The following is a 13,585-nucleotide window of genomic DNA, read 5'->3' on the forward strand; positions in this document are numbered from 1 at the left end:
ATTTCAAATAACTGCTCTTCTATTGAACAGCAAAAAACATGTATTTCTAAAAAGATATTAAGCAGCGCAACTGTTTTCAGCGATTATAATGAAATGATGTCTCTTGAGCACTAAATCAGTCTTTTAGAATGATTGAACACTGAAGTAATGGCTGCTGAAAAAAATCTAATTTTGCTATCACAATAAAGAAATGCCTTTTAAAATTATTAAACATACGTTATTTTGATAACTTACAATATTACTGTTTTATTGTACTTTTTTTAATCTTTAGAGACCTTACAACATATCTCGCAGTGTCATTAAAACTGTCAGCAGACCAATGAGGAAGTTTCCCTTAATTTGTCTGAAGGCAGTTATGACAGCAATATTTAGAGAGAAAGTTTTGAGGTTTGTCTGGACTTGTCTAACGAAAAGCAAGGAAAACAAATATTACACATGATAGGGACCGCAACAGTTTGTTACAAAGATAAAAACAGCACAAGTTACATATTTTAGCTTTAATCTTTTAAATTTTTGTATTCAGATCAGCAACACTTTAAAGTTGAAGGTTTACTCCTCCTCAAAATTAACATTTTGTCATTAATCACTTGCCCCATGTCGTTCCAAACCTGTAAACGCTTTATTCATCTTCGGAACACAATTTAAAAGGTTAGTTCAGTCAAAAATGAAACTTAAGGCATAAATGACTCACCCTGAAGTCATCCTAGGGGTATATGACTTTCTTCTTTCAGACGAATTTGGTCCATTGGTCCATGAGAATTTTAATATAAAGCGCATCCATTGAAAAACAGTGTCTCACATGGCACTGGGGGGGGGGGGGGGGGGTTGGGTGAACAAATCCTTCTGTAGTGAATCAATGTATTTTGGAAGAAAAAATATCCATATTCAAAATGTAATAATCAATTTAATCTAGCTTGCGCTCACGAAGCTGTTCCGGTCGAATGATGTATGAGGTCAGCTTTACGCATGCGCAGCTCAGATGTGATGCACACGGAAACGCAGCAGAGAGATCAAAACAAAACAACAGTCACTAATTAGAAGTACAAAACAAGGATTTGTTAAGAAGAATATCGGAGGATTTCGAGAGGAGACTGCTTTTCCTTTGTTAAAGTAAGGAAAGTTTGCACAACGTTATGAAGCAGTGAGAATACTTTTTGTACGCCAAGAAAACAAAAGCTGCGCTGCATTGATGCGCCGTTTTCTTTCAAATGAAAGCGTAATTACACATAGAAAATGTATCCGCGTGGCGCAGCTCACACAGAAAAGCATAAGCAGGCTTTGTTCTGCTCATATTCTCCAAAATGGTGCTACGGTGATGTGGAGAGACACAGAGGAGACAAATTGTTGAATAATGTTGTTATTTTTGTTTTCTTCGTCGTATTTTCCTCGATTCATAATGTTACGGTTCAACCACTGATGGCAGATGGACTATTCTGACAATGTCTTTCATACTTTTCTGGACACTGAAAATGTAAGCCTCCCGGGCTTTTTCCAAAATATCTTAAATTGTGTTCTGAAGACGAGCAAAGCTTTAACGGGTTTGGAACAACATGGGGGTAAGTGATTAATGACAAAATGTTCATTTTGGGGTGGAGTATCCATTTAAAATGTTAAAATTCTTCTAACCCTAAACCATGAGTAAGGGCTTTTTACATAGATTTTATCAAAAATGTGTAAACACTGTGGCTCTGTGACCTTTTCAACATTACCTAGTTTGAGCAAACCTGACCAGGCCAACACAGCAACACTCGCTCAACCAATGGTGTGAGTTTGCAGTGAGACTGTTTGACAAACTAATTTCTAATTGAAGTAAACCCGTTTGAAAACAGTAAAAGGAAAAAAAAAACATTACATTTGTAACACTACTGACTGAAATTATGCATATTGTCATCCTAAAATGAAAAATCATTCCTATTCCTCACCTAATGCCACAGTATTAAAGACATTTCATCTCAGAACAGAGAAGGGAAACAGTTCAACAATCTGAACCTAAATCATCTCGACTCTCATATTTACTCTTTGTCTTGTCCAGAGCGCAGTGGTCTCGAGCGTCCTGACTGCGGCAGCGTGAGCAGTTTGGAAAGTAACGGTAGTCTGCCCTGCGTCACCAACCATTGTCGCTTCTCAGAGCGCCGTGTTGCATCATGGGCCGCCAGCTTTGAGCGTTTGCTCCAGGATCCTGTGGGTGTCCGCTATTTTTCTGTAAGTACTGGAGTGTGTCTTAGACATTTGCTTATTGTTAACTTAATACAATTCCTATGGCCTGTGAGCTTGCCTTTTTGTATATCAGATGTTGTGTTGTTTCGTTTGTTGACACCATATCATAATGTTAGAGAATAGTAGTTTAGAACCAAATGTACTTTTCTGTGTTCCTGCAGGAGTTTCTAAAGAAAGAGTTTAGTGAGGAAAACATCTTATTCTGGCAGGCCTGTGAATGCTTTAGCCAAGTTCCAGAACATGACAAAAAGCAGGTAATCATCTGTAACACATACACAGACATTTCCCACAATCACACATATTCAGTCATCTTGCTCAAAGACCCTTAAAGTGATAATTCACCTAAAAATGAAAATACTGGCATTATTTACTTACCCCTATGTTGTTTGAAATCTTAACGGCTTTCTTCTTCTGTGGAAAAATAAAACAAGTATGAGAAGTAGAATATCCTGGTTTCTCAAAATACAAAACAAAAAACAAAACAAAAAAAGTCATAAAAGCACGACAAAATAAGTCTTCATGATTTGTGCACTATATTCCAAGTTTTGAAACAGTTTAATAGCTTTGTGTGAGGAAAAAACTTAAAAAATTTAACATGAAGGGTGTCTGTGTATTCCAGTATTATTTTTATACTGTTACAGAAATTATTAATATTTTGAATATTTTTACAATTTTCTTTTAAGTTTAAGTAATTTAATGTGCTTTTGTGATTTTTATTAGTTGGCAGTTCTAATTTAAGTTTTTCATTGTGTGTTTATACTGTAATAGTTTTAGTTAATAGTAACATCACTGGTGTATGTATGTGTTTTAATCGACATTAAGGTGAATGAAAGAAGGTGATGAAAGAATTCAAATTTTTTGGGGTAAGTTATCATGTAAAGGGGCAGTTCACCCAAAAAAGAAAATTCTGTCATCATCTATTCACCCTCATGTTGTTTTAAACCTGTATGAGTTGCTTTCTTACGTTGAACATAAAAAAGATTTTGAAGATTGCTGGTAATAAAACAGTTGGTGTTCGGTCCCAGTTTATATTAGGTGGACTTAACTACTATGTACTTACATAAAAAAATAAGTACAATGTACTTATTGTGTTCATAATGTATTGTAAAACACTTTTGCTGCTATTGAGGTGGGATGGGGTAAGGTTAGGGAGAGGGTTGGAGGTATGGGTAAGTTTAAGGTTGGGTTAAGGTGAAAAGTATGGGTCAACAGTGTAATTATAAATGTAATTACAGAAATTAAATACAGATGTAATTACATGTAGTTTTTAAAAATATGAGTACAATGTAAAAACATGTATGTACACAATAAGTACATTGTACTAAATTATTAATTAAAATGTAAGTAAATAGTAGTTAAGGCCACTTAATATAAAGTGGGTCCATCCCTTTAAGAGCCGGGTTTATGCAGGTCAATATGTTTTTGATCGTAAACATAGTTGTTGTCTTTCAGCTGTCCCAGAAAGCCAAAGAGATCTACAATCGTTTCCTTTCAAGTAAAGCTACCACGCCGGTGAACATCGATAGTCAAGCTCAGCTTGCTGACGACGTCCTGACAGCTCCACAGCCTAACATGTTCAAACAGCCACAGCTGCAGGTCGATAAACTCCCACATTCACATAGCAGTCGCCATTGTGTGACTAAGAAACCTAACCTTCATTAAACCTTGACTCATGCCTGCAGATCTTTAACCTGATGAAGATGGACAGTTACGCTCGGTTCCTGAAGTCCACTCTCTATCAGGAGTGCATGCTGGCTGAGGTAGAGGCTCGACCTCTCCCTGACCCCTGCCCGATTCCCTGTAGCCCCGCCCCCTCCAAGCACAGCCTCAACTCTGACCGTTCCACTTTCTCCACACCTAAGAAGGTACTAATCTCACTACAGCAGCAATATCTCAAGAAAGCTTTGTGGCAGATAAATTATGAGTAACATAATAAATGCTTTTGGTTTTTGTTTACACCTGTTTTTTATAAGTTGTCTATGGTTGCAGAGCAACATTATGATTTGCTGTGTTAATATAGAGCCCAGCTGTTTCAAATGACATGATTTTAATGTAATTAATTTATTTTGTTATTAAAAATAATAATTGCTACATCAGTTTTTTAAATTAAATAATCAAACCATAACAATATCAAAATATTAATATGAAAAAAATTATAAATACTATAAATACTACAAATATTTTTAGACTTAAATAATATACTGCAGTTTACATAATAATAATAATAATATAAAACAATGCTGTAAAGTTTTGACATTACTGCCCACTGCTTAATTCCATGCTAGCTGTACAGAATACATTTAATGGACACAATGTATGCTGAGATTTCCTATAGCTTTAGCCTGATTTACTGCTATAGTATTCTGTCTGATTGTGTCATGTTGTGTTACAGGAAAATAGGAGACCCAAAACAGGCAGGTCAAGTGATGACCTCAGAGAGAAAACCTCTGATAAGAAAAACGGCTTCTTTTCCTGGTACAGATATCCAAGTATTGGGAAAGGACAGAAGAAAAGAGACGCCCCAGATTTACCTTACAGTGAGTCTCAAAACAGTATCTCATCAGCAATTATTTAACCTCCTGTATATATAAGATCAACTATTTCTATAGATCTGACCCTGTCTGCTGTTGATTTTTCTTAACGAGCTGATGGTGTTTAAGACGTGTAAACGCTATACAGAGTGTTCTTTCAACACGAAATGATCATAAACAAACAATTTAACAAAACTTGATCAACCTTGAGTGACACCCTTGTTTCTTCAGTGTTCACACATCTATGTGTTTCCTAGCTTCTGTGGGGTTGATTTTTATGTTTCAGTTTTTATTGCATAAATTAGTTGTGTCATTTATGTCCACACCAACCAACATTTTTGTCAGCATCCATCCATAGTTGAAGAATCACCCTTTTGTTTGACATCAAAAGCATAGAAAGATTTCCTTAATTTAAACGTATTGAATTCATGCGACAGCTTTTCTTACAATATGTTTATTTTTGGTAAATATATTTTGTACGCTGTAAACATATGAAACCAGTTTAATGTATGCTAATATGTGATATGTGACATCTGCCATGTTTTGATTGGTTATCTATATGTATGGACAGACTGTAATGGGCGGAGGGGGTCTCAGGGTTCTCTGTCTTCTGGTGCGAGTCAAGAGCTCAACACTTGGTCTTCCGGAGGAAAGAATGAGGTAAGAGGATTGGGAGTTTGGGAGTGCACCATTTAGGACACTAGAGAGTTACAACAGTACTTAGACATGAGGTGTGCAAGGGGAGGGTTTTCAGCAAATCAATGGAACAGTTGTGATCATCCATTACTGAGAGTTTTACTGAGTGCTTTGTTAATGAAAATGATAAGAATATAAAAACTTTCCACACTAGTAATTTGACATAATAAAATTAACTGTTTACAGTTTTAAGGCAATGTAGCAAATTGGCACATCAAAAAATGAACAAAAAACTTTGATTGTTTTATAATATTTTGTATGTGTAAAGCAGTGTGAGCTGATAAGTTCTGGTTCTGTTTGGGAAAAGAACATAGAGCGATGTGTCAGGACGTGTACAGTAATGCTGCCTGACGGCTCCAGCTGCTCCATTCCTCTACGTCAGGGCGCCTCCATCAGACAGGTGCTGCTAGAGCTCTGTCAAAAACAGCACATCAACCTGGCTGCTGTCGACCTCTTTCTCACCGGAGGAGAGAAGGTAGAGAGACCCTGCGCAGCTTTTATAACATCTCCTTTAGTTATTCTATGAATGCTAAGATTTCTCTTTCCCCGCCCCATTTTTCTCTGTGCAGCCTTTGGTGTTGGACCAAGATAGTATTACACTCAGCTCTCGAGAACTTCGTCTTGAGAAACGCACTTTGTTCAGGTACATTTAGTTATTATCATCTCTCTTTTTAACTATTCATCAGTTGAAAGTTCATGATAATCTCGAAGTATTAAATGACCCAAATATTTGCAACCAAATGTAGTTATGTTGCTTTTTATATTCAGAAGGAAATGCTCTTCAATACAAGTATGTTCTCTTCTCTCTGAGAGCACCATATGACATAAATGTAGAAAAGACTATCAAACAAATGCGTGCTGTGGTTGCCACTAGACTATAAATAAATCCACCCTGCATGTTATTTTCAGACTGGACCTGGTACCCATTAACAGATCCGTTGGGTTGAAAGCAAAGCCCACAAAACCTGTGACTGAGGTTCTGCGTCCTGTGGTTGCCAAGTATGGACTCCACCTTGGTGACTTGGTTGCAAGAATAGTAAGTGATTGATTGTGACCAGTTACACATATGGCTGGCATATGTTGTGTGTTTCTGCTGTGCATACTGTCAGTACAGGTCTGAATACAGTCTTTATACAAAAGAAAGTAAAATCTGATGATTTTAGATTCAATTGTTTTAATATATTATGTCAAATTTAAAACAATAGGATTTCCTGATGTGAAATGTACTGTGAATGCAGCTGGTTGGGTCTCATTGGGTGTGGAGTTATGTGGTATAACAGGAACGCTGCAGTTTTTCCCCTCTTAAACGTCAAACGTGGTCATCTGATCCAGCTTTTAGAAGTTAATGGAAGACAGCACTAAGCAAAGAGAAAAGACTGTAATGGCATGAAACAAAGCCACTTCCCAGCTCCGCAAAGCATGAAAGCTAGTTTATTTTTAGCCAGTGCTCTATGAAGCTTTTACTATATCACAGAGCACAGACGTTCAGCATTAGCCTTCAAAAGCACTGAAGAAGATCTATGTGACACATAGCTAAAACTACAGATAGGCTAAAAGCAGGTGCTAACGTTTCAGTCACATAGCCGTGTTTAATGTTTAGAGGAATGTTCTGGTTTCAAAACCAAGTTCAAAACAAGCACAAACTGTGTTGGTGGAGCAAGACATTCCAGAAGATTAAAAAGCAGAAATGTGCAGCTTGTGTTTCTGTTCAAGACGTGCTTATTTAAAATCTTCCATACAAATATTTTGTGTTTTTTCAGCTATAAAGTTATCTGAATAATCCTTAAATCATCTGGAATACTGTTTAGGATGCATACACCTTTTGAATTACTGTAATTCTTGTAAATGAAGTTTTTACATTTAAATATGATAGTAACATCATATGGTCATGACAGGATTCGAAAAATAGTAGATTGTAGACAGACATGTCTTATTAAGAAATGTAATAAGTAGTCACATGTTAACGTGTAATGTTCAGGAGTATAAAGCATTTCGTTATGGTGTGAGAAACAGATGCAAAAGATTCAGTGCGTGAGTGAACTGTTCATGATTCAGTTTGATTGATTTTTAACTTCAGACATTATTACAAACCCGTTTGACTGATTAGATCAAAGGAGTGATTATTTGTGACTGTAGCATCACTAGTTTTGATTCTAAACAGCTTGTAGAAAACACTAATGATGTGATTGTTGAAATATTATAACATGGCTAACATGATTATCAGGTCGATATATTGGAATCTCTTCCATCAGAGAAGGATTTATTAGTAAATTTATACTGGGGAACAGCTGTTTTTCACTAGGGCTTGTGCCACAGTGTCAGTTGATGCCCCTGATTATGGGTACTGTTTCAAAACAGTATGTATTTAATGTCCAGTGCAGTGTCTTGTCCCATAGTCTTTGTCCTATTGTGAGTGCATTACTGGACTCACTGAGAGATGCATAGAAATTATATTCTGTGGTTAATCAAGCCTTTCTTTAGACCTTAAATTGTACTGATGTAACTGGAGCAGTAAGCTGTATCTGCCATCAATCAAAATTAATTTGTAAAGTCACATTTCTAGAGCAAATAGTCTAATGTTAAATGCTTGAAATTTTGTAGAGTGGAGAGACAGAGGTTCTCGATCTTGGAGTGCCCATATCAAACCTTGATGGCCTACGAGTTGTACTGGAGAGGGCTGATCCTGCTAAAGGTGCACACACACACACACACACACACACACACACGTTTTATAGCACCTTTTCATATACATACTGTTTTTTTTTTACTGTACAAACTGTATATTATATCCCCTAACCCTAAACCTATCACACACAGAAAACTTTCTGCATTTTTATATATATTATATAAATAAAAAAAACACTGAGGACAATCCATAGATTTGTCTAGTTAACCTATAACCATAACAGAACACATTTTTAGTGATACAACTTTAAATACAAAGCTTTAGAAATACAACTTTAGAAATGTTCAAATCAAAACATAACACACACACATACACATACACACATGGCCCTGTGCATTATCAAGTTCTCCACTTCTCTCTGATAATATCAAGTAATTGTGTTCAGGGTCATTTCAACATTCCTTTGGGTAATTGTTTTGTTGTACTTCTCTACCAGCCAAGTCTAAAACACTCAACTCCAAAACACCAGCTGCCAAGAAAAGTCTGCCAAGAGAGGTGAGAGTGACTTCAGGAAATACAGTAGTGTGTGAGATGTCATGCCTGCTTCAATCCTCTAACTATCCAATATACTTAAACTGCAGGCATCATGCAAAAACTAAATGCATCTTAAGTTAAATAAGATTCTCTTTATGTTACTAACTCTAAGCATTCATGGATGTGGTGAGCATGAACTTGTGGTTACATGCATGAATTATGTTTGTGTTACATTTTGAGATATCAGTGTGCATTAGAAATGGCTTTGTACACTGTACAGACATGATTCCTATTTTATAAAGGGAATAAAACCTTCATGAACATGCCAGTCTATAAGACATCCAGCCCAGGATTCATTCATCATAGCTCATCATTTCTGTCTTTACTGCATTGCTAGAGAGATGAAAGCTTGGCAGGACAACCGTCGAAAGATGGTGAAGACAAGCATCCCCGGACAGCTGCATCAGAGAGGAAGAAAGGGAAAAAGAATCATATAGATGAAGCAGAGGGTACATATTACACACCTATCTCTGACTTTTTATTGTGTTCTTTTTCCATTGTTTTCTGTCAAAAAGGACTTAATTCATACTTAACACCTGTTAAAACCTAGTAAATTAAGAAAGTTTGACTTTTTTAGCTTAAACAGTTTACATTCTTTGAAATGATTTGATATTTTCCAATGTTATTTCAGTATTATTTATAAAGTATTCAAGCATTTATTAATGTTTTATTTTTTAAATATACATTTTAATGTTATATTTGTTTTTGTTTTAATTTTTTTAGTACATTTATTTAATTTTGTGAGCCCCCCCCCCCCCCCCAATTTAAATTGTTTAATTACAATGAAAGTTTATAGTTTTGTGAATTTTTGGAATGAAAGCTCAAAAAGATTCAGATTTATTTTCATATTCGCCTTTGCTCATATTTACCAAGGCTTCCAATATCAGTGCATGGCACTATATATATATTATAATCATATAATATATCATATATATTTTTATTAATTTATTATTATACTTTATTATTTTATTTGTTATATTCTTTTTCAAAAAAAAAAGTTTTTATAGTTTTAGGTTTTGCTAATAATAAGAACATTTTATATACCCTAATTATTGTTGAAATACTCTTCTTTTCTAGAATTCTTCGAGTTACTGAGTCGTGCTCAGAGCAGTCGTGTTGACGACCAGAGAGGCTTGTTGAGAAAAGAAGACCTGGTGCTTCCAGACTTTCTTCGTGTGAACCCTGATCCCAAACCCCAACCCCCTGCCTGCTCAACCCCCACCTCCCATAAACCCGGCCACACCACCACCACCACCACAACCCCCCAGCCTCCTAAACCCAGCTCCTCAAACGGACACCCCCGTGCACCCAGCCCTGACTCGCCCCCTTTCACTGCCTCTCTCTCCCCCATCCTTCACTCCTCTGGTCCGCAGGGTCAGGACGAGGATGGGCTGGGTGACCTGACTCTTGTGGGGGAGGGTGACATCAGCAGCCCTAACTCTACTCTGCTTCCATCTCCGCCGAACTCTCCGCCCCCTTATGAAGGCAGTCTACCTGAGGCCAACTTCACTCCTCCGCCTTGCTTACACAGGCATCTCAGCCCAGGTATTCCTCCCCGCTGACTAGCTGTGAGTGTGGCAGTGTGTGTGTGTGCGGTGTGTGGCATGTTTGAATGGATTCATGCAATGATAAAAACACACATCCCAAATTCACCTGACATACACTTGATAGTATTGATCTCACTAGTGTCAACTTAATATTTATACACATGCATTATCATTCAAAAGTTTGGGGTCGGTAACATTAAGATGTTTCTTATGCTCAAAAGGTTACATTTATTTATTTAAAAATGTAGGGAAAACGGTAATACTGTGAAATATTATCACAATTAAAAATAACTTTCTTCTTATCATAATGTTGAAAACAGTTTATATTTTGTGGAAAGCGTGATACTTTTCCAGGATATTTTACTGAATAGAACTTTTAAAAGAACAGCGTTTATTTGAAAAAGAAATATTTTGCTACATTATAAATACATTTTATTGTCACATTAGATCAGTTTAAATTTATGTTTACTTGCTGAATAATTATTATTTTTATAATCATACTGACACAACATTTTTGAATGATGATGTAGCTGTGCTTGAAATTGAATGCTAGTTTACTGCACATGTGCTATAAACTACATATGCAACCGTATGTACTATAAACTGCCTGATGTTAAAGAAAAGTATGTGAAACAATATGGAGTATGCACTAATAAACATCTTTACATTACATTATTACATTTGGATCATTGCCAGTTTCTCTGTACTGTAGACTAGTCAATTAAAAAGGCATTAATTTGTCTTACTTGTTTTGACGCATCCTTATGAAAATAAGACACACTCTAGATCATGTTGTAATCTGAAAGTGTTCACATGGGTGTATCAAGACTGTGTTGTAAATAATCATTTACAAATCTCTCATATTCCTTGTTTGTTCATTTTGGACATTTCCTTTTGATACGAACTGTGCAAATGTGTCTCTCCCATCTAATCATTGCCTAGAGTGCGATTCAACAATGCTGAATGTGAGGTGTTCAGTATTACACTATTTCACAATACACTTTGTAAACACCTTAAGATTGAAGCTGTACACTATGTTCTCAAACAGTCGCATTGTTGATTTGCTTGCCACCCTGTTTCCTTTGTAGTGATCATGTTGATTCTGTCAATCTGATTAGATCTAATAAATGTTAGCAAAATCAGTCTAGACCTGCCTGTGATCTTGTTTGTCATCCTTTTACTTTCCTAGTGTTGTCATGTTTCTTTATGCTCCTTTCCTTACTTTACTTTACTGCATCTGAACTTTTTTCATTCGTGATAGCCTTGATTGCATTTGAAAAACATACTGGAACTTGTTGTTCCAGAACTGAAATTACTCTGAAACCTCAAAGCATGTTTTTGCAAAAAAAAAAAAATCTTTCCAACTTACTGGGACTTTTAAGTTAAGACGACTGCATGAAATCTCAAGCAACTTCACAAATATTTTATGAAGACACCATCCTAAAAGAGTGCGCGTGCTGAGTATTTACCAATGAGGACATACTGCCACTTTGTGGTTGCATGGTCATTATCAAAGTGGCGTTGCTCACAGTCAGAGTAACAATCAACAGTGAACATTTTTACTATTCATTAGTGTTATATTATTAAAAACAATGGCCTACAACATGCTGTCTAATAACAAAATCAATGTGTTAACCGCCTAAAATATTTATCCAGTATTCTAAAACATTTCCATGTTCAGACTTGAACAAGGCTGTGATAATCATGTCAATAAATCAAGAAGTAATTTGTAACTTGACTTCCATTTACCAATCAACCAAAGCAGATTCTGTGTGGTACTGACTTGTTTGCAAACTTTTCTCCAGGTTCTGAAGAAGGAAACGCATGCACTTCAGCTGTCAACACCCACCCCTCGTCAGCAGCCAAAGTGCTGGACAAGGGGGTTACTCTGGAGGACAGCTTTGAGGGTTACGCAGCTGAGCTTCGCCAGTGCCAGACCAAAATGAAAAATGGCATTTACCCCTCCACAGAAGCGCCCCGTCCCCTCAGCGGGGTGCTGGAAGTCAACGAGAGCGACACAGTGCAATACAAAGCAACGTTTGTCTGAAGGAAGCTGCTTGCTGGGCATTTTCAAAGACTGATATGGAGCCAAATTGTGTATGTGGAAAATATTGTTAATGTTAATAATGTTAATAACCTAAGATTGAAAGGGTTATTTGTTTAAATGTAACTTTAGATCGTTCTTTATTTAATGATAATGATAAAAAGATAAACTCTGTTCAGTGTTAGATTGGGATCATAGTGCACATCAGAATTTCAATGTAACAAGCTGGGAAGTTTTAGTGGGAGGTAAAAGTTAAATGATTTCAGTAGTTATAGTAGAATCTAGTCCATCAAGTCACATTAATTCCTTTACATGGAAGATTTTTTTAAGGTTGTCTTGTACTGTAATTTTGGAAAAATAAACACATCTAGTCTTATGTTAAAAACATTAAGTTTTAAAAGACACAAATGAATCAGTTACTATTAAAAAAGTTTTTTTTTTTTTGTCATCTGTTTTGTTCTAAGTGTGGGGCTCTGTGTTTTACTGTGACTATTTTTAAGTATTTGTTGTCATTGAGGTACATTTATACTTCAAAGGGGAACCTTTAGGAGAAAGAGCAGGAGCATGCCAAATTACATATATACATATTTGCTGAAAAGTTCACATCAAAGAACAACTGAAAATTGGGAAAAGATCCAACAACAGAGTAAAATGAAGCAAACCAATAGCAAGTGAGACGTGGTTGTACAATAAGTCTAAAACACGTTTAAAGACTGACATCTAGTGCCCATTATACAAGACAGAATTTATCCTGCCTGAAAAAAATCTTCTTTTCCTTTCCAACCTGCTTAAACACACCTTTCTTATTTTCTATGGGCTACTAGCTTTGATAAGCTATGTTGTGCCGGTCAAACTATTTTTAAGAGCACAGCCAGCAGTCTTTGAAGACAAATATATGAAGGTGTATGATAAATTGTGTAGTGTATAGGCTATTTAGTATAAAGTATTCAAAGTCAAAGATCTGGAATCTGAGGTTGAAAATTTGTTTTATCTCTCTCTCTCTCTGTTTCTATATATATATATATATATATATATATATTGTATATATATATATATATATATATATATATATATTGTATATATAGAGAAAATCACTATTAAAGTTGCCCAAATAAAGTTCTTGGCAGTGCATATGACTAATCAATAATTAAGTTTTGATATATTTATTGTAGGGAATTTATGTATCCTTGGCTATTGCTATAAATATACCTGTGCTACTTATGAAAGCGTACATCTATCTATCTATCTATCTATCTATCTATCTATCTATCTATCTATCTATCTATCTATCTATCTATATATCTGTCTATCTGTCTGTCTGTCTGTCTGT

The 13,585-nt window shown here is 35.8% G+C and overlaps 1 protein-coding gene across 3 annotated transcripts in view; it reads left to right on the forward strand.

Moving 5' to 3' along the window:
- rgs12a (regulator of G protein signaling 12a) overlaps positions 1-13,160 on the forward strand; it is a 34,571-nt gene extending 21,411 nt beyond the window's left edge. The window contains exons 5-18 of one of the 3 annotated variants that reach the window (XM_052562329.1): positions 2,033-2,202; positions 2,379-2,471; positions 3,670-3,813; positions 3,900-4,082; positions 4,610-4,754; positions 5,320-5,408; positions 5,713-5,919; positions 6,014-6,087; positions 6,354-6,480; positions 8,046-8,136; positions 8,567-8,625; positions 9,002-9,113; positions 9,742-10,209; positions 12,017-13,160. In XM_052562329.1, coding sequence (XP_052418289.1) covers positions 2,033-2,202; positions 2,379-2,471; positions 3,670-3,813; positions 3,900-4,082; positions 4,610-4,754; positions 5,320-5,408; positions 5,713-5,919; positions 6,014-6,087; positions 6,354-6,480; positions 8,046-8,136; positions 8,567-8,625; positions 9,002-9,113; positions 9,742-10,209; positions 12,017-12,258 — 2,204 coding nt within the window. In that variant the 3' untranslated portion in view covers positions 12,259-13,160. The remainder of the gene's footprint in view (positions 1-2,032; positions 2,203-2,378; positions 2,472-3,669; positions 3,814-3,899; positions 4,083-4,609; positions 4,755-5,319; positions 5,409-5,712; positions 5,920-6,013; positions 6,088-6,353; positions 6,481-8,045; positions 8,137-8,566; positions 8,626-9,001; positions 9,114-9,741; positions 10,210-12,016) is intronic. The other 2 variants (XM_052562330.1, XM_052562331.1) reach the window with 2 other exon arrangements.
- The last annotated feature ends 425 nt before the right edge of the window (positions 13,161-13,585 follow it).

The sequence above is a fragment of the Carassius gibelio genome, chromosome B7 (assembly GCF_023724105.1).
Source record: "Carassius gibelio isolate Cgi1373 ecotype wild population from Czech Republic chromosome B7, carGib1.2-hapl.c, whole genome shotgun sequence".
In the NCBI taxonomy this organism is placed as follows: Eukaryota; Metazoa; Chordata; class Actinopteri; order Cypriniformes; family Cyprinidae; genus Carassius; species Carassius gibelio.